Here is a 21798-nt window from a genome sequence, read left to right on the forward strand (position 1 = left end):
GACCCATACACATAAAAGTAAAATAAAATTTTTAAAAATTTTGTTTTTGTGTGGTAGAGGTGGCTCATTGGTTATGAGTATGTACTGTTTTTGCAGAGGACCCCAGTTCAGTTACTTGCACCCTTACTGGGGGCTCATAGCTACGTGGAACTTAGATGAATCTAGGGATCCAATGTCTATGGTCTCCATGGGCACCTGCACACACAGGTGCATACACACACATATATAGGCACACACATACACACATGCTTGAGAAAGAAACTAGACTTTTTTGAATTATCTTTGCTGCTATTATAAACTGCATGTGCACGCAAGCACAGACACACACACAGACACACACACAGACACACACACACACACACACACACACGGTTGATCACACAGGAATGGGAAAGCTGGAAGAACAAAATAGTGAAGACTTATGGAAGAAGCAGGTCACATTTCCTCATCTAGGAACAGAAGAAAAATGGTTATGTTTGTGAGATCAAGTCTGGCAGCTTAGGGAGATAATCTGCATGTAACTAGCTAGCACTCACACCTCTGAGGACATGGCTCTGGTCGGATGCAGCTACCTCTGAAAAGCAGTTTGGGTTAGGTTGAGAGTGCTGAAAGAAGCGGTCCAGCTCTCTGTTGTGAGCTGCCTCTGTGGGGGTGAACTAGTAGATTATCTGATGGAAACAGGGAAAGACTGGGAAGGACAGCCTTTGCTGCTTTCCTGTCACATTGTCAGGACCTGACAGCAAGTCTGCTGCCATAGGAAGGCTGCTGCAGAAATGCGGTTTGAAGAGTCAGTGAGTGTGAATTTTTATTAAATATGTGTTTCTGTTGGTGATACTGTATTCGGTATGTATAATAAATTGAGCTCTTGGCCATTGTGCCGTAATCCTCTAGGGGCTACTGATCCAAGCTCCCAGAGTCTAGCAGACATGACCTTTTCCTGTCTGTTCCTCGGTGTAGGGGTGGAGTCTGCTTCCTCTGGCTTGCCTTTATGTTTGGTTCATTTAGCCTTCAGCTTCTCTGTACCAAATTACCTATGTGAGATATCCCCTTTTACAGAAAAGTAAATGGTATTGATATATATTTACATACGTAACTCACAGTGGAATACATTTAGACAGTAAGAAGGTCACTGCAGTAAGACAAGTTAGCATGCCCACCATGTCACAGAGACCCTTATTTTGCTTGTATTGGCAAAAGCTTTGATGATATGAAGCTATGATACTATGTATATAATACATAATTATGTACAAATGGCTATTATATACATAGATTGAGAATCACTAGTGTGGAATGCTACAAGACCTAAAATTGTTTGAACACTAATAAAACATCACCAATGGAGAATTCTGTAACCCAAGGTAATAATTACTTATGGACTATATGTATAAATGAGTTTTGTGCTTAGATTTGTTTCTATTCCCTGGCTAAGATATCTTATCACCTATGTGCAGATACTCTTGAATGGAGAAAACTCTGCAGTCCGCAGTACTTCTGGTCTGGAGCATTTAGACCAGGGTGTTTAGCTTATACAGGCTAGCACTGTCTTGCTGTGTTCTCTGTCTGGCAGTAACATGGCTACTGTATCTGTGTTTCAGCTTGCTTTCTCAATGTATCTTTGCCCACTCTTTCATATTTTCAGTGTTGTCCCTTTCCTTGCATTCCTTTAAGACCTCAGGTAGTCATGTTCTGTACAGCAGTGTGGTGCCACAGTATGTGTGTAAGAGTGCCTTATGTGTTGATTGTCCAAGAACACAGTGTCTTTAAAACAGCGCCTGGAGCTAGTGGTGCTCCTCAGGTATCTGAAGGAAAGGAGCAAATGGCTGGATCTGGATTCTGTTTTTTTTTTTTAATCATCTGACAATCTTTTAATTGATTTTTTTTTTCTGTTTCTGTCTCATGGAATCTTTCTGTATCTGCACTGATTTCTGCTTTTTTGTCATGCTTTCTGTTTTTTATCTTCCTGTTACCATTTAACCTTCAGAAAGTTTAATAACAAATGTAAAACAAGCTGTTTGAAATTACAGGCTGTTAGGTAGCACATTCAAAATGCCTGTATTGCAGCACAAGGATGAGTTAGGATCATGAGTTCAAGACTAGTCTGGCCTATATAGCAAAAACCTGTACGAAAAAACTCTTTAAAGTTCAAAGACTTTAAGTTGTGTTTAGGTCTCACTAATAGCTGTGTAAAAAGTTCACTGTCCAGACATTATCTAATGTATTCCATGAAGTAAGAGAGAGTGTGTGTGTGTATTGCAAACTGCTCTTGTTGGTGGGGGAGACCAACACATAAAAAAGCAATGAATATTATTGTTCAAGGCTTACAGTTTAGAATAGATGAAGGTTTAATAAGGTTTTAAGTATTTTAGATGGAAATTTGTTTTATAAGGCTAAAAGTTGAGAGCTTTAAAAAACATTGTCAGAAAGTCTAGGTATGGTAGATCTGAGTTAATAATAATTGATAAATATTCTTGGGATAAGTGATATGCACTTGTATGTGCCAAGCTATATATATATATGTATTTCTTTAAAGAATTATTTATTGTCTGTATATTAGTAGTACACTGTAGCTGTCCTCAGATTTACCAGAAGAGGGCAGGTAGAGGCAGGTAGAACTTTGAGTTTGAGGCTAGCCTGGTCTACAGAGTGAGTTCTAGGACAGCCATGGCTATACAAAGAAACCCTGTTTTGAAAAAAAAAAACACAACAAAAGATGACAAGGGAAGTGATTTAGAGTGACTTGTGGAGATTGCTTTCTGTCCTTGTGACACTTGTAGGCTGGCAGTCATTGTCACTCTTCAGATCTTCATTCACTTACAGGGAAGGGATGATTGGCCCTGCCATTTAGGAGCTGCATGAGTGACTGAAACAGTAGACTCAGAAAATGGTGAAATCATGAAATGCAGGAGCAGCAGAGGGAGGAATGACCTGGCCTGCAGGAGGGGAGAGAAGTGTTGATTGCTTGAGGGATTCTGAGCTCTGGCTGCTGGATAGCTAGAGCTTTGGTTGTGTTACAGCATCCAGTCTAAATATCCCGACACTGACAAAGCAGTCTTGTAACGCGTACTCACCATGTCATTTCAGGAACTGTCCTGCTTTGTGACGAGGTGCTACGAAGTGGTGATGAATGTCATCCACCAGCTGGCTGCCCTGTACATCAGCAACAAGTAATGCGCCGTAGGGTTAGGCTGCTTTTATAAAATAGCAGTAAGGACTTTCTGGAAAAATAGTTAATAGAAACAACTTATTATTTGTGTACTCAGTATACATGCTTAGGATGTTCAGACACTGCTGGAGGTTGTGTTCCTTTTTTAAGGTGTGTGCTTACAGATAATTGAGATTTTGTTCTCACCAAGTTTATGAACCTGATTTTGTCTGAATGAGAATATTGGCAAAAGAGTTTTAAAGACCTTTCACCATAGAAAAGAGCTGATGCAGAATTAACCACTCGTGTGTGTTTGTTTTCCCCTGTGTACATTAGTGGTTCTCTGCTGTTTCATAAAGTTATGTGACTTTTCGTAAATAGGACATAAAGTTGAACGAAATGTGGCTTATTATTGTAGTATAGCCCTAGAAGTTTGATGCCTTGCTTCTCAGTAAGAGTGAGAACTGAAGAACGAGTCTGACATGTGCTTAAGGGTCTTTTCTCAAGCACCAGTTTTGATAGAGTAAGAGATTGTAGTTGATAATCGAGAAATTCCAATAGTTGATTAAGTTTTTCCTTCTACTTTGATGCCAAGGCACATTCTTTAAGTTTAAAAAGCAAGATTACTCATCTGCCCGTTGTCAGGTTTTTAACCCATGATGGCACAGCAAGCAAGGGTAGCCCAGGCTCTGCTCTGGCTTGTGCCTGCAAGTTTACGACAAATACATGCTACAGTTCTAAGAGCCTGTATTTAAACTTGGATGTTATTTTATTATAGGATAGGACCCAAAATTATAGAGACAACTGGAGTTCATTTTCAGGTAAGAGTTAATTTTTCTACTTTTCTTAGGTATTTGACCAATTAGGACATATACTAATGCTAGCATGCCACCCCTGTCTCTGTCCCTGTTGTCTGTCTAGTTGATGAGCCATCACTTGCTATGATCTGGCACTTGTACTTTTCCCCAGTAGTGCTCCACTGCAGGTTTTCTGTGGTCAACAAACAAATCTTTAGCATCACAATTATGGAGAAAATATTAGGCAAAATATACTCGATTTAGGCTAGTGGTACATTTGAGGGTAAGACCTGAATCTTAATAAACCAATTGATCCCTCCTTTCACTAATTTAATAATTAACCCAATGTGTTTTTCTTTAAAAGTTCACATGAGACTTCTAACTAGTGACTAAATGATAATCATTAAAGGTTTTTTGACAGACTATGTATGAGCACTTGGGAGAACTGCTAACAGTTTTACTTACCCTGGATGAGATTGTTGATAATCATGTCACGCTGAAAGACCACTGGACTATGTACAAAAGGTATGCCAACCAAAATGTTTTTAGTTGTTTTACTTTGTACGGCTCATGTGATAGTTTTAGTAGTAAAAATTAGAATACTAATTCTGATTCTTTAAAAGACCTAGAGCTCTATACTGAAAAAGAATCATGCCCAATATTTACTTTTATGTGTATGTATATGTGTTTATGTCTCCCTGTTTCATGTGTGTCTGTACATGGGTAAGAGGGGATTGGATGCCCTGGAACCAGAGTCATAGGCTGTTGTAAGTCACCAGACTCAGGTTTCCTCTGTAAGCACTCAAGTATTTCTCTGGCCCTGTCCAGTGTTTTCATGAGCAGTCAGCCACATTTGTAGTAGGTTTTTGTTCTCAAACTGTTGCAGTATGGTTATAATTTGTTCTTTGCACTGAACTCTGTTCAAGTGAAGGTTTGTGCCACACATTTATTAAAAATGCTGGAACAGTCTTTTACATTTCTATTCAGTTTACATACAAATAGTAACTAGATGTTTGGTATATGCAGAGCAACAGGCAATTGAACGTAAGGGGGTAAAGAGAGGATAAACATTTTACTAGGGTTGCTCTGTTTACATTTTCCGTGTGAAGAGCCGGGTAAGAATAACACATACACATTTTTTTCCTGGGATATTTTTAACTTTTAAGAATTTGTTAGGTAGATGTAAGATCTTTCTTTAAATCTTCTACAAGGTTGCTGAAATCTGTCCATCACAACCCTTCAAAATTTGGGATTCAGGAAGAAAAGTTAAAGCCCTTTGAGAAGTTCTTGCTGAAGCTGGAAGGGCAGTTACTTGATGGAATGATATTTCAGGTAAGTAGAGCTGTATCAGGGTCAGCATATGAGTTCTTAGAGGTTGTGCAGATCAGAACTACAGTAGGACACTTTTGTAGAATACTTTTGAATTTCTTTTCCTTAGAAAGTGCTTTGGCTTTTTAAAAAAGCCACTATTAGTATATTAAAGCATAACTCAATATATAGTAATAAATAAAATAAAAAGTTACTTAAAATGAAGGCTTTAAAAATTAAACTGTGCAAAAATATAAAATCGAATCAGGCATGGTGATGTATGCCCTTCTAATCCCATCACACAGGAGGCTGTGCAAAACTAAGGCCAGCTTCTGGTACAAAGTGAATTCTAGGTCACCCTGAGATGCATAGGAGACCCCATCTCAAGAGAAAACAAAGGCAAAAATCTAAGGGTTTCAAAGTCTAGGCATCATTTGCATTAAATATTGTCTGTTATTAGCTTCTAGATTTAGGTTTTTAAGATTGCCTTTAAAAAGTCTGAAGGGCTGGGGATGTAGCTGAGTGGTAGAGCACTCGCTTCCTTGGCATGCTCAGGGTCCTTCCTAACCGTGTAAAGGAACAACTCAGAACCCAAAGCAAACAATAGAAAAGCTTAGTTAGTTCTTCCTGCACCAGTGGGTGTGATTTGGATGTACACAGATAGGGTGCCTTCTAAATGAAAATGTACTGGAACCAGGTAAAAACATACTACTCCTCATTCTATGGATAGACCCTCACAGTGCTGCCAGAAATCCCATTCCGTCTACTCTGTCTGCTTCGTGTGACTTTTGTTTTTATATTATCACAGTTTTGACAGATTGGCTCCAGCTCTTTCTTTTTAAAATCAGTTTCTCTCTTAGATATAAAAATTAGTAATCCCTTAGATGCAAAATGTAGTTATTTTAGCTCTTTTTTTTCCTGGGACATTTCTACACATGCAGTATGTGAGGAGCTGGGCAGTGACTGTGCCTGTTATCTCCTAGCATTGGAAAAGTCTAACAGGATTATCATAAATATGAGGATGGTCTGGGCTACAGAGTGAGATCCTGTGCACGCACACACACACACCTACCTCCAAAGGGTGGCACTCTGAACAAGATGTTGCATGTGGAGAGATGACTCAGCAGTTAGGAGTGCTGGCTTGAAGAGGACCTGGGTTTGATTCCTAGTACCTACATGGTGGTTCACAACTATCAGCAACTCCAGGTTCAAGGTATCTGGCACCCTCTCTGGCCTCTGTAGGCAGTGCATGCCTATGGTGCAGAGACATACATGTCGGCAAAACACTCAAACACGTAAAATTTTAAAAATGATTTCAGCTGGGAGAGGTGGCACACAATGTTAGTCCCAGCATTTGGGAGGCAGATCTCTGAGTTTGAAGTCATCCTGGTCTATATAATGGGCTACATGGACCCTTTCTCAAAAAACAAAACAAAACAAAACAAAAAAGTCAAAACCCTCCTTTCCAGTGTGTCAGCCGTGGTTCCTTCCATTCATCTCTGAGCTTTATTCTGTCTCTTCATTTGGGGTGTGAGTGCCTTATAACTGGCACTCATATAAGTACATGCACATATCCCATCAAAGGACACGAGAGCTACATTTGATAGTAAAAACCACTACAGAAGTGTTTCACCTCACCAAGGTGTTGATAGCTTGTTACTGAGAGTCTGAGTTTCTGTTCAAATGTTTCCTGTGTAGGCCTGTATCGAACAGCAGTTTGATTCTCTCAATGGAGGAATATCTGTGTCGAAAAATAGCACGTTTGCAGAAGAGTTTGCACATAGCATTCGCTCAATTTTTGCAAATGTGGAAGCCAAGCTTGGTAATATAAATTTCTTCTTTGACTAATTTATCAAGTTTACATTTCCTTAAGAAGTCATCTATTATCTGTTGTATTTCTGTGGTGTTCCTTTATCAGGTGAGCCTTCTGAAATTGACCAGAGAGACAAGTATGTTGGAATTTGTGGGCTCTTTGTACTGCACTTTCAGATTTTTCGGACTGTTGATAAAAAGTTTTATAAGTCTTTATTGGACATTTGTAAGAAGGTAAGAACTTGAAACTTATTTTCAGTTTGCAATGTAAATTTTAATAAAGGTAGATATTTAAAAGGGCTAACATAAAAGTTTATTTAAAAAAGAATAAGTTAAAAAAAGAATAATTTACTTTTTATGAAGTGTAACTGTGTCAGAAAGAAAATAGAGCTGGGGAGGTGTGTGGGTCATGGAGGATTAGTGCTTGTCGTCCGTCTGTCGTGAGGACTGGGAACCAGCCTCCCTCCAGGACTTAGGTAATGCCGTGCGAGCATGGCAGCCCGCCTTTACTTCCAGCAGTGCTGGTATATCTTCTAACTTCTGATACTACCTATCATGGGTCAGAGGCCTCTGGATGAATACAGTGGAGGAAAATGGAGGAAGACGCCTAATATCAACCATAGGTTTCAGTGCACACGTGTGCACACGTGTGTACCCGCACACATGAGAAGGCATACATGCACACAATACACATTCACATGCAAAAATAAAAGCAGTGGTAGCATTGTTTTAAAGTACAAACACCCTTGAAATGAGCAAATACAATAAACGAAAATAACTGTTTCATATCAAGATATATATAGATATATACACATACATACATACATACACACACATATACATACACACATACACACACACACACACACATATATATATATATATATATATATATATATATATATACATATATATACATATATATGTATATATATATATATGTATATATACATACATACACACACACATATATATATGGTGAGTGTACTTAGTGTGTGTGTGCACATTAACTTTGCTTTCTTTCTGAGACAGGGTCTTGCTGTGCAGTGCAGTCTGGCCTCAGTCTCAGCCATCCTTCTGCCACAACTTCCTGAGTGCTGGCATTGCAGGAGTGCACCCATGCCCTGACATGTTAACATCCTGTCAGTACTGTTACCATGGCCTTGCCTCCTCCTTCCTTTGGCTGTCCCCTTTGCCCTCATTAAATTGTTATTTTCATCTTCGCTATTTCCATGATAGGACACCCAGTTTCAGAATTGAAACTTAGTTTGTGTCTAGTACTATCAAATAATAACAGCAATAAGGCCTTGGCTATGTTTAAGGTTATTTTTTTTCTAGTATTTTATTAATATGCCCTGGCAGTAATGTTATGAAAGGTTGAATTTCATCATGCTTTTTATATATTATTAATTATTGTGAAATCTGTTGTGTGTATGTCTGTGTGTGTGTGTGTGTTAATATTTAGGCAGAATAAAGTTGCTGTGCTCACCACCCATTGGGAATGCTTTTGTTCTTTCTACAATAAGTGTGAGGGGAAGACACACTGTAACACATTGAGACTTTGGTAACTGTGTTTTCTGAGCTGCCTTCCCTGTGTGCTGTAGCACTCTTCAGCACAGCATCATTGGGTCTGCTTTCTTTTCCTTCCCTTCAGGTGCCAGCCATCACTTTAACTGCTAATATTATTTGGTTTCCTGATAATTTTCTGATTCATAAAATGCCAGCAGCTGCCAAACTTCTAGACAGAAAAAGTCTTCAAGCCATTAAAATACACAGGGATACCTTCCTACAGCAGAAAGCTCAGTCACTTAACAAGTAAGTTTTATAAAACAACTGTAAAAAAGTGTTTAGATATTTGATACAGAAAGTACTTGAATCACAAGATACTACGTAATAACAGACAATATTTACAGTTTCTGTATTGATTGTCTTTCACATTTCTGTACTAACTGACTTAGTGTATCTGGGTGTGCGTGTGAAAGAAGACAGCTTGCAGGAGCTGGCTCTTTCCCACCGTGTGCTGCTCGGATCCAGATCCTGGGCCTTAGGTCTGCATGCATGGCAAATTCTAGTTCTAAGCATCTCTCCAGTCCCCAGATTGATTTTTCAAGAACTTTGCTTTCTTTCTTAAAACTCAAAACTATTTTGTGTGTGTATGTGTGTTTGGTGTGTGTAGTGTGTGTGTCATCTGATTGTTGTGTGTGTGTGTTGCTAGAGAGAACCCAAACTGTAACGTCCTGAGAAGAGCTGGATGGTGATATTAGAGGACTGGGAAGCAAGCCATTAGAGACATCTGAGGGAAATGTGGTGGTGTCTCTGAATGTGTGTGGCGTTCAGATTCAGAAGGGAGCAGATTTGACCTCTGCGGCTCTACCTAGAAGGCCTTTACTAGACTTTGAAGGGACAGTGACAGGTAAGGACAACATAGTTGCCAGCAGTGTGGACCTTTGGAAATGGAGCAGGCTTTGGACAAAAGATTGTAGCATTGAGTCATGGCCCCCGCCCCATCTTCATGGGGAAGAAATGAACATAACTAAGTTCCCTTTTAGGTCACAGGAATCTCCAGATACCTCACTGGTCTCATCTATAAGACACAGTAAGTAGGACAGCCTGTCAGCCGACGCTCCTGCTCCTGGGATTGCCATTTCCTGAGGAGACTGGAATACTGAGATTAAACCTCAGCCAGGCCGTCCACTCTTAAGTTTAAAGTGTCATGTGCTTCTCTCAGCTGTTTGCCATGACGTCAGCTGAGGAGAGGAAGGCATGAAGAAGTGAGCTTGGTGAGCTGGTACTCCAGCGTCTGCCATGTAGCTGTGTGGACCAAGTGTGCACAGCTGTGTATGTGCCCAGGAGGCTGTTGGGAGGAAAATCTAGTAAGTGGAGATTGAATGTTTTCTTTTCCAAGACCCCTTATCTGACAGAGTTTTACCCCAAAGCATTTTTATTTATTTACTTAATTACTTGTTTGTTGATTTTTAAGAGACAGAGTCTCTCTGCATAGCCCTGGCGATCCTGAAATTCACTGTGTGGACTAGGCTGGCCTTGAACTCAGAGATCCACCATGCCTGTCTCCTAGTGCTGGGATTAAAGGAGGGTGCTGCTATCCCGGCTATGTCTAGGCTTTGTGAGTTTAACACATTTCTGTAAAGTCAGGATAGAGCTCCATGATCTGAAAGGATGGTGGTGCTGGGTTTGTTGTTTTTTCCTTCCAGTTTCCTTGCAGTTGTGCCAGAGAAACCTAGTATTCACTCTGCTGTTGTAAAATGTAGGGGCAGGTGATCCTACCACTTGACAGGAGGGTGTGAGGTGACAGCTGTCTGCAGGCAGTTCTGTTGCTAGAAGTGGAAAGGGAGCTGGGGGCTGTCCTCTGCTCCCTGCTGTCAGTGCCCCTGACCCCTCGGACAGAGTTGGTGCACAGCTGCATTTTACCATTCCTGGGTGATGCGGGCAAGACCTGCCTGTGGGGTAGGAGGTTTGAGCTTTCCAGAGACCATCAAGTCCCTATGTAGATACTGACACTGCTTTTTACCAGTGCAGGGGATTATTTTTCCCTTAGTATTTCCCAAATTTATACTTTAAAATGGAGCTAACAAATGGATAACTGAATCCCTCCCGTCCGTCCCATCCAACAACAAGATGAGCTGGGACCTGGAGCAGTTTCAGTTTTTTATCCTTGAAAGGCAGTGATGATCCGCCATCTGGCTGTAAGAGTAGCAGCAGGACTGACAGAAAGCTCTGCTTCATCCACATTGTCTGACCCAAGGCTGGTTGAGCATGTTTTTTGTGTTTCTATGCTCAGAATTGTTTTTTCCTGCCCCAGTTTCCTGAGTGCTAGGGATTACATGTGACCTGCCTGCCATAAACAGTGCAGTGAGTCCTCTCCTCTCCATTTCTTTACCTCCTCCCTCCTCCTGCCCTGTCCCTCCCCCCTCGCCCCCTCCTCCCTCCTCCTGCCCTATCCCTCCCCCCTCGCCCCCTCCTCCCTCCTCCTGCCCTATCCCTCCCCCCTCGTCCCCTCCTCCCTCCGGCCTGTCCTCTCTTGCTGTCTTTGTTTGCTTCTGGGGCTTATCCTGACAGTGTCATCATGTGCCGTGGGTTGAGTATCTGCCATGGATTTGGGTTTCAATCCTGGCTCCTGATGTGGGCAGGACATGTTACTTTGTGTGGCAGTTTCATCTTCTCTAAAATGAAGAACATAGTCCCTACAGTTAAGTTTTGGGGAGGGAAAGGAGAGAGATTCACTGAGTGGGATAGAGGGGAGCAAAGAGAGGGAGGCTCACTGAATTGAAAGGTTCTTCAGGCAAGAGAATTAACTCACAGCCAGCACTGCAGGGCCCTGAAGTGTAAGATGCTTCAGTCCTGTTGGACAAAGCAGGATGTCCACCTAAAGGTTTCTAAGGGAAAAAGAGGTATTGAGTTATAAGGAAGCAGATTTAGTTAATGTGTGACTTATACTGTGTGACTGAGGCAGGGGAGTGAGGCATGTGTAACATGGGTATGTGATAGGTCCTGCTTTATCTGGGTAGGGGCTCAGTTTAACCCATGCAGATAACAGTAATAAGGATGTTTCACCCCCCACCCCAGTGACAGGCATGAGGTGAGTATATTTATACTTGTTTAAAGTCCTCCTGAGGGCCTGAGTTTTCTAACTACTGCATAAGGTTAATATGGGGTTTGAATGAACTAATTTGTGTCAAGTTTAGCACAGTTATTGGTATAGCATAAACATTCAAATTAGCTTTTAAATTTAGATTCTGGCTTCTTTTACTATTTTTTTTCCATTAAAACCAAAACCTATATGTGCCTGGCTCTGTATGCCATGTATGTGTAGGTGCCCACAGAGGCCGATCCCCTGGAGCTGGAGTTGTAACTTGAGTTGTGAGCTGCCATGTGGGTGCTGAGAACTAAACTCGGGTTCTTGGCAAGAGTAGAAAGTGCTCTTAACTGCTGAGCATCTTGCTAGCCTCTGTTCCCATTGTTTTTACTCTCACTGAAGATGTTGTCTTCTTCCTCCTGCATCATTATAGTTGCTTTATAGATGTTTTCTTTACGATGGCTTATTTTTAACACATTAGGCAAAGTGATAGTGATCCTTAGAACCATTCCTCTCCAGTGGCTTCTCTTAGACAAGACCTTAGCCTAGTCCCTCCCCCTCCCACCCTCCCTCTATGTCTGATCTGCTCTTCTGTCCCTCTTTCTCTTTGCACTCTAGCCATCCTGGGTTTTTGTTATTACTGAACAAGCTGGGTATAGTTCCCAAAGCCTTAGGGCTTTTGTACTTGTTTTGCACATCTTATTAATCTGGCTAGATCATGGCTCAGAATCATCCACACTATGATCATGTTACTTAAAATTATAGAATTACCTCAGGCCCTGGTCTGTGTCCCTGTCTGCCCCCGCGTCCCCCAGGATGTATCACCAGACACTTAAAAATGGTTTTGACTTTGGTTATTGCTTTAGCCTATAACTGTCCTTCCTAGAATCCAAGCTTTGTGGTGCCAGGAGTTTTCATCTGCTGTGCTCTCAGCTAGAATTAATGTCTGTCTTGCATAGGTACTCACTGCATAGTTATAAGTTCAGTAACTTATGTGTGCATATAGGATTCCTTTTGAAGGCTTGAGCATACAATTACTGCTGGAAGGGGTATTTTACTCTTGTCATATGAGACGTGGACATATATTTTTGTGTTCCTTTGCTAGAGATGTGCAGTCTTACTACGTCTTTGTGAGCTCATGGATGATGAAGATGGAGTCTATGTTATCTAAAGAGCAGAGGATGGATACATTTGCTGAAGACCTCACCAACAGATGCAATGTTTTCATACAGGTAGTTGTGTGTTCTTAGAATGTTTTGGGTATAATTTCAAATTTGTGACTTGAATTTACAGGAGTTACACTCGGCCACAACTCTGGAAAGGAGGGTTATGTTTATATTTAAACAGAATGAGGAGCTACAGAGATAGCTCGCGGTGGGAGCACTTGCTCCTGCAAAGATCCCATGTTTGATTGCCTGGCTTTAGGGGAGTCAGTGCCTCTAGCTCCCTGGGTAAGTACATTTATGTTTATGAAAGGCGAGGTCCTGAAGAGCACACTCGGGCCGTCAAGCTTAGCCGCAAGTGCCCTTACCTGCTTGCCAGCGCTCCTTTGGGTGTTCTTGAAAGATTATCTTTTTATTTCCAGATACATGAGGATTTCTTTTACCTTTAATTTAAAAGATTACATGTATTTAGTCTGTGTGCAACTGTATTAATATCAGACACAAATGATCTCCAACAAAAAGCATCACTAGAGATCAACATGTCCCAGGAAGTAGCAATACATGTTGCTCTCTACTGATGCTTTCTGTTGGAGATCATTTGTGTCGGATACTAACGCCGTTGCACAGTGTTTCTTTTGGCTAATGTCTACATGATGTGTCTTTACTGAGCCTTCCATGCAGCCTTTGTAGCTTCTTACATGGAATGTGTGTCTTCTGTAAACAGTGTATATTTTCCCTCAGTCTGGTTTTGTTTGGTTTGTGAGTGAGAGAGTGAGTGTACGTGTGTGGATGCGCTTGATTCTGTGGATGTATGTGGAGGACAGAGCTTAGTATTAGATGTCTTCCTCAATTGTTCTTCACCTCACTTTTGAGGTAGTCTCTCACTGAACCTGGAGCTCACTGTTTGAGCTGGAGCAGCCGAGTAGCAATTCCTTTGGGAGATGTCTGTTCCTCTAAGCTAGGTTTATAGACAGGCACCCCTGTGCCCAGCTTTTTAAATGGGTCTAGTGACCTGAACTTGGGCACCCTTGAGTGTGTTGCCCACTGAGCCATTTCCTTAGCCACCATCTTTGTCTTCTTATCGGGCCATGAGCTGGTTTCTGCCCTTGTTCTCTGTTTCTGACAGAGCCTCTGAGAAGCAGCTTCAGTGTCAGCCTCACTGCTCTAGGTTCCCCCCAGAGCTTGACCACTCACTTCCTCATTTTCCTGGGAGCTCTTTGATGCTTTCCGCGAGTGTTACCAAGCTCTTCTAATGGTTCTTACTAGGAAAGTCATCTGTGTTATGTATTCTGTCCGTAACAGTAAAGACAAACAGGTTGTTTGTGGCGTGAGCAGTTAACATACTTGAAGACTCCCACCAAAAGCTGCTCTCTCTTTTTTTAGATTTATTTTTATTTATTATTATATGTAAGTACACTGTAGCTGTTTTCAGGCATTCCAGAAGAGGGCACCAAATCACATTACAGATGGTTGTGAGGCACCATGTGGTTGCTGGGATTTGAACTCAGGATCTTCGGCGCTGAGCCATCTCACTAGCCCAAGGCTTCTCTGTCTTGCCTGCCTTGGATGCTTACCATTTCTTATTCTGCTTTTAGCTTTCCCAGTGGTACATAAAAGTGCAGTCTAATGTGATAATCCTCTAGCTGACAAGGTAAAACTAGAGTATGTCACAAGCCTCAGTCTTGTGCCACTCTCTCAGGACACTGTCCTCTGTTATATTCCTTTGTTCTCTAAATTGAGCACATCTCTTCAACACAGAGCTAGTAAGGTTCAGGGAAACTGGCTCTGCCACTTTGCTAGTCAGAAATAGTCAATCCTGGATTAGTGCTTTCTTACATGTGCTTAGGAAGCAGACTAGCAGGCACTTAGCCAAATTAATCAAAGGACAGAAGAGAAGATCTAAATTAATAAAATTACACATAGAGGGGAGGATTACAACAGACACTGAGGACATTCAGAGAATGATAAGACATATTTAACCTGTAAAGTAGTAGGATATAAACTTAGCCCACAGAAGTCAGCCGTCTTCTTATATACAAATGACAGACATAGTGGAAGTCAGGAAACAGTGTCTTTTATAATAGCTTAAAAAAATATGTGTATCTTGGGATAACTCTAACCAAACAAGTGAAAGACTTATACAATAAAAATGTTGAGAGTGAAGAAAAGAAATTGAAGACACCAGAAGATGGAAAGACCACCTATTCTTTTGGATTAATAGTATGAAAATGCCCGTTTTACAAAAGGCAATCTTTAGATTCAATACAATTCCCATCAAAATACCAACACAGTTCTAAGTAGAAATTGAACAAAACAATCTTCAACTGCATATGGAAACACAAAAGCTTAGGATGGTTAAAATAATCCTGAATAATAAAAGAACTGCCAGACATATGATCATCCCAGATACCAAGTTGTAATACAGAGCCGTAATAATAAAAGTGGCATGGTTGTGGCCTACAAACAGACACGTTATCAGTGGAATCAAATTGAAGACCCAGATATCACACACACACACACCTACTTGTGGACACCTCGTTTGAACAAAAAGTCAAAAGTAGACACTGGAGAAAAGACGGTATCTTCAGCAAGTGTTGGTGCTGGTCAAGCGATGGATACATGTAGAAAAATTCAGTAGACCCATTCTGTACTGTACAATAGACCCATACTGTACAAAACTCAACTACAGAGGAGTCAGGGGCCTCAGCATAAGAGCAGTTTCCCAAATCTGAGAAGTGAAAGTAAGAATAGATTTAAACTCATTGGCACAAGAAGGATTTTCTGGACAGGACACTGGTAGCATTGGCCCAAAGACCAGTGATGAATAAATGGAAGTCCATTAGCTGGGAAGCTCAGGGACTCAAAGGACTCTATCACTGGGGCAGAGTGACAGCTAAAGAACTGGAAAACATCTTTACCGATTGCCAGTCTGATAGAAGGTTAATATCTAAAATACATAAAGACTAAAAATACTGACCATCCAGAAAATAACCCAGTTAAATGGAGTACAGAGCTAAGCAAAGAAAGATGAGGCACAGATAGCTGAGAACAAAGCAGTACTACATCCTTCGCCATCGGGGAAATAGAAATTACAACTACTTTGGGATTTCATCTAATCCCATTCAGAATGGCCAAGATATAAAACAGAAGATGGCTGTTGAGGATGAGGGAAAGGAGAGCATTCATTCATTGGTAGGAGTGCAAACATGTACAGCCAATCAGTGTGGTTCCTCAGGAAGTCAGGAATCAGTCAACCTCAAGATCCAGCTATCTGCTCTTGGGAATAAGGACTCTATATCTTACTGCAGAGATTCCTGCTCATCCATGGTCACTGCCCCTCTATTCATAATAGCCAGGAAGTGGACACAGCATAGACGTTCCTCAGCAGAAGAATGGATAATGAAGATGGGGACACTTATACAGTGGAATATCGCTCAGCTGTTAAGAAACATAAAATGATGAAATTTGTAGATGGAGCTAGAAAAGAACATTTTGAGTGAGGTAACCCAGACCCTCAGAAGATGAGTATGTGTTTGCATCTGAATAACTAAGAGGTCAGGTACCAGGGGGAAGAGGAGGGTCTCCCCAGGAAGGGAAAATAGAATATAGTGTTATGTATTGATAAAGAGAAGTCTAGAATAGGAGAGTTAGCTCGGAGACTGTGGCATCACACAAAAGACCATTACAATTTCTAGCCAGAGGGAGTTTCAGTAGTGAGATGGGAAAGTGGATACAGGATCCCACCCCTAACCAAGAAAATATTTGCTATTGATACCTGCTGGCAAAAGGAAAAAAATCAACCACATTCAGGGCCCATGTCCAGGAGCTGTTGGCCAACATAAAACAAATTACATGTTTTTATATGTATATGTACTTCTGCCCCCCTCCATACCCTCCCGTTTTTGTTTTATATGGTTTTTGTGGGCTTTTGTTTGTTGTTTTGTATTTATTTGAGTAGGTAGGAAGGCAGAGAGGATCTGCAGAGAACTAGGGAAGGGGAAAACATCCAAATACTGTATGAAAAAAATTTTTTTAAAGATATATTTATTTTATTTATATGAGTATACTGTCACTCTCTTCAGACACACCAGAAAAAGGCATCAGATCCCATTACAGATGTTTGTGAGCCACCATGTGGTTGCCAGGAATTGAACCCAAGACCTCTGGAAGAGCAGTCGGTGCTCTTAACTGCTGAACCATCTCTCCAGCCCCCCAAAATTTGTTTTACTTTAAAAAGAAACTAAAGAAAAATGTATATGAATGTGTTTGTCGTTTCAAATCCTTTGGAGGTTTAAATGAAAACATGTGAGGGGCTGGAAAAATGGCCCAACAGTTAAAAGAGCTTGGTACTTTTTCAGAGGGCCTGTGTTCAGATTTCTACCCCTCACAACCATCAGTAACTCCAGCTCCAGCAGAGCCAGTGGCCTCTATGGACACCTGGACACACACACACACTCTTAAATGTATAATCCCATTCATTATCTTACTTACTATTTAGTCTCCCTGGAGTTTAGAGGAATTGGAGTTTAGAGGAGTTAAAAAATACTTTTAAGTAGCAAAAGACTTCTGTGCTCCTTCCTAACAGAAGAGGAGGAGAGAATGCGTTCTAGTTCTTGGGTTAGATGAGAGGAAAGTGACAAGAGGCAGATAGTAGGTGGCCTGTGGAATTGGGCTGGGCCAGCGGTTCTTCACCTGCTGAGCTGGGTACCCTCCTATTGTGGTGACCCCAGCTGTGAAATTGTTCTGTTAGTACGTAGCCTGGTTGTGCTGCTTTTTGGAAGCACAATGTAAGTGTCTGACGCACAGGCTGAGCGCTGCTGTCCAGGCAGAGAGGAAGGGTGCTGTTAGCTCGAGGTTCAGAAGCTCCTTTGCATGTCTGCAGTGTTCAGGGAAGCAGCTTTGCCCACCTGTCAGTTTCCTTAGTCTGTGATTCCCTGCTCTGAGCATCGCAGATGGGATCTTGTCTCCTCAGCAGTTAGGATGCGGATGAATTATCAGGTATTTCCCTGGCATTTACACACCATTTTACTGAAGGGGTTTTCATTTTCTTTAAGTGAATAGCTTTTTAAAAGCCAGTAAATATGTAAATGTCTGGTATTTGATAGTTCAGGAAATTATTAAGGGCTGATTTGAAACTCACAGTGTTGTCAGGAATAGTATTTCTGTCTCTTTAAGAATTGGCTTGAAAAGGGACATTGAGTGTTTGGAGAGATGACTCAGATGTTAAGAGCGCTGGGTACTCTTCCAGAGGACCCGTGTTTAATCCAGCAGCACATAACTGCCTATTACGCTGGTTCTAAAAGATCCAACACCTGCTTCTGGCCTCAGGCACTGCATTCATGCATTGCACAGACATCCATGTAGGTACAATGCCCATACACATAGAAGTAATAAATAATAGACTTAGAAATACTGGCTATTGGCATGCTTATGGACAACATACATGGAGAGCAAAGTCTGAATGAAATCTGTAATTCCAATGCTTATTTTCTTTTGTAGGGTTTCTTATATGCATATAGTATTAGTACCATTATTAAGACCACAATGAATCTCTACATGTCCATGCAGAAGCCTATGACCAAAACTTCAGTGAAGGCATTATGCAGGCTCATTGAACTTCTCAAGGTAAGTCAGTGCTGTTTTCCTTTGCCACCAGGACTGGGGACATGACCTCAGCTACAGTAGAATGCTCTTGGCGGGTTTTGCTTTCTGGTTGCATCAGAATACAAACTTGGGAGAAAGTGAACTTAAAATTGAAAAGAACCTCTGAAGAGCTATCGTGCTTGACTAATACAGGCACTACTTTATACAAGGGTGCGTGCTGACAGTCTCAGCTCAGCCTGGCTCGCCAGGCTCACGTAACGTGCTCAGATTAGCTTGGCTCCCTGGGGTAATCAGTGCATTCGCTGTTTGAGAAAACCTATTTGTGCTTTGCTGGGGATGGTTCTATTGATTGTGTAAAAAATTTTTGATATATTTGGAATTTGGAATGTTTATAGAAAATAATCTTTTAGTAGATGTCTTATCTTTTTATTTTACTTTTTAAAAAAATTTATTTATTCTATGTAAGTACACTGTAGCTGTCTTCAGACACTCCAGAAGAGGGCATCAGATTTTGTTATGGATGGTTGTGAGCCACCATGTGGTTGCTGGGATTTGAACTCAGGACCTTTGAAAGAGCATTCGTGCTCTTAACCACTGAGCCATCTCGCCAGCCCTTTATTTTACTTTTTAAATGACTTTGTTGTTGTTTGTGGTGTTTTGTTTTGTTTTGTTTTGTTTTTTTCCAGAGCTGAGGACCAAACCCAGGGCCTTGCTCTTGCTAGGCAAGCGCTCTACCACTGAGCTAAATCCCCAACCCCTTAAATGACTTTTGACAAGTGCAGGTGCTTAATTTTACTGCAGTTGACTTTTCCAGCATGTTTGTGTGTCTCTGTGTATGTGTGTGTGTGTGTCTTTGTGTATAGGCGTATGTGCACCTGAGTGTGGAGGCCAGAGGTCAACTTGAGATATTGAAGCTATGTACTTTGTTGTTTGAGACCAGTGAGGCTCCATGCTCCAGGATCCTATCTGTCTTCTAGGCACTGGGGGGATAAGCTTCTGCTGCCATGGCTGCCTGGTGTTTATGTAGGTGTGGGGAGTCAGACCTGGTTCTTAATGCCTGTGAAGCAAGCAGACACTTAAAGACTTCAGTCTTCTCTGCAGCCCCAAGTGGTGGATTTTTGTTGGTTTTTGTGTATGTGTGTGTGTCTGTGTGCGTTTGTTTTGATTTTACCTTCACACTCCTCTAGTCTCATTTACAGATCCCTTCCTTTCCTAGGGTCATGAAGGTTTTCTTTAATGATTTTGCATTTAAGTTTTAAGTTAACTTTTATTTCTTTTAGGCAATAGAGCATATGTTCTACAGGAGAAGCATGGTTGTGGCGGATTCGGTGTCACATATAACACAGCACCTTCAACATCAGGCTCTTAGTTCTATTTCTGTAGCCAAGGTATGCAGATTATTATGCATTCAGGTTAATGAAGGTATCGTGTTCTGCTGTTTTATCTGTATTTCTTGCCAGATGTGTTATTTCTACAGCGCTGTATCCATTGCATTTTGTAATGTTTACAGTTAGCAGGATTGTAGTCTCTGAAAGTTATCATGCTTGACTAATTTAGGGGCTTCTTCATACAAGACTACGTGTTGACAGTCTCAGAACTCAGCCTGGCTTACCTTAAATGTGCTCAGAATGGTACTCTCCGATGTAATCAGTGCATTAGCCAACATTCCAGAAAACCATCTAACTTAGCCTAGCCTGTTGGAAAGCCCTGGGTGCCCCATGTAACCTACTGAAAACCCTACTAGCAGCTAATCTTAGTAGAGTGAAAGGAAAGGTTTTGACCCCTCAATTTTAGAAATGTTTTCTAGTAAGGTTGATGTTGAATGTGTTTAAAGTAAACCACTGTTTGCTCTTCCTGTAGTGCTCAGACAGTTAGCGAGGCCAAGTTCAGAACACTGGGGGAAGGAGTTTTTCTGTGCTCTCTGGAGCGCTGCTGTAGAGAACAGAGAAGACACTTTGTTTCCTTTGGAAACTTAACCATGTTAGAATCAAAACTAATAATTATCTGTTTCATCTTTAAGAAAAGAGTAATTTCAGACAAAAAATATAGTGAACAGCGTCTTGATGTGCTATCTGCTCTTGTTTTGGCTGAAAACACCTTAAATGGACCAAGCACAAAACAACGACGACTTATTGTTTCTTTGGCATTGAGCGTTGGCACGCAAATGGTAAGTTTATTGCTCTTATTAAAGGAATCATGAAGTCTGAGGTTCACAATTTATTTATTAAGTAAGAAGCTTGGCCTTGTGGTGATTACACTTGCATGTTTTCCCTTTCTGCTAATAGAAAACATTTAAAGATGAAGAACTCTTTCCCCTTCAAGTAGTCATGAAGAAGCTGGATCTTATCAGCGAGCTTAGAGAGCGGTGAGTAGAACTGATGTGTGATAGCCAAGGGCCTGGGCAGTAGAACAGCTGTTCCCTCCCTCCCTCCCTCTCTCCCTCTCTTCTCAGCCCTCCCCACTCCCAACCTCCATTTACTGAGGGGCCCAGGCTGGCCCTGCAGCACTGAGTTCACAGGCCTGTTACCACACTGAGCTTGGGTTCTCTTTGGCACAGCCAGGGTATGAAGAGATCCACAGGACATATTAGTTCCTCTCTGTAACTCTTGTAATGTGACCAACAGGAGACTGGTTCAACCTTGTCTTGTCTTAGCTTTGCTTTCAAACCTGGAAGACTTCACATGACACAAAGCAGTTGCCCTTCAGGGTATCTGGCAGATGACGGCAGTATCCATTGTTGGTATTTTAGCAGCGTCACTACTGGGCTTCCCAACTTGCTGCTTTATAGTAAAGTTGCATTCTCTGTGAGACACTTGAAGACCCATGACACACCATATTGTATAGTTGTATTTGGAGGTGACATTTGAATTGCAGTCTCAGAAGATAGTCATTGGGTTGAACTAACGTGGGAAGGCTTCCTGGAGGGACGTTGAACATTGAACTTTTGACAAAGTTCAGCTCTTGCATTGCAGCACAGTTTTTATTTAGTCTTCATAACTGTCTTTGCTATTCTGAGAAGCTGATATATTTGTAGTTTGTGGTGTTTAATTTTCAGTCCTTGAAAGAAGTGTTGAACCATCACTATAAGATACTTGGGGTAATTCTCTTCTGCAAGTCATTACATAGTAATTTGGTAGCAAAGACAATGGCTAGGCTATGTGTGACAGGGTTTTGTGGTCATAGTGGCTTTTTTTTTTTTTTTTTTTAAATACAGGATCTCATTGTATAGTTCTGGCTAGCCTAGAACTGGCTATGTAGACCAGGTTAGCCTCCATCTCACAGGATGCTGGTATTTAATATAGATAATTGAGTGCCTAAGATTTGGAGGGCTAGAACAGCAAAACAAAACAGTGAGGGGATGCCAAGGTCTTCTTAAAA

General features: G+C 41.3%; 1 protein-coding gene across 7 annotated transcripts in view; it reads left to right on the top strand.

The window, feature by feature from the left end:
* The window catches only part of Washc4 (WASH complex subunit 4), a 52854-nt gene that overhangs the window by 8033 nt on the left and 23023 nt on the right, over positions 1–21798 (top strand). For 3 of the 7 annotated variants that reach the window (NM_001033375.2, XM_006513737.4, XM_006513738.4), the window contains 12 exons: positions 3082–3164; positions 3921–3963; positions 4361–4464; positions 5151–5271; positions 6946–7069; positions 7166–7293; positions 8714–8874; positions 12759–12885; positions 18316–18441; positions 19701–19808; positions 20441–20587; positions 20706–20785. In NM_001033375.2, the coding sequence (NP_001028547.2) occupies positions 3082–3164; positions 3921–3963; positions 4361–4464; positions 5151–5271; positions 6946–7069; positions 7166–7293; positions 8714–8874; positions 12759–12885; positions 18316–18441; positions 19701–19808; positions 20441–20587; positions 20706–20785 (1352 nt within the window). The other 4 variants (XM_030245113.1, XM_017313963.2, XM_030245114.1 and 1 more) reach the window with 4 other exon arrangements.

This window comes from Mus musculus, chromosome 10 (assembly GCF_000001635.26).
Source record: "Mus musculus strain C57BL/6J chromosome 10, GRCm38.p6 C57BL/6J".
Lineage (NCBI taxonomy): Eukaryota > Metazoa > Chordata > Mammalia > Rodentia > Muridae > Mus > Mus musculus.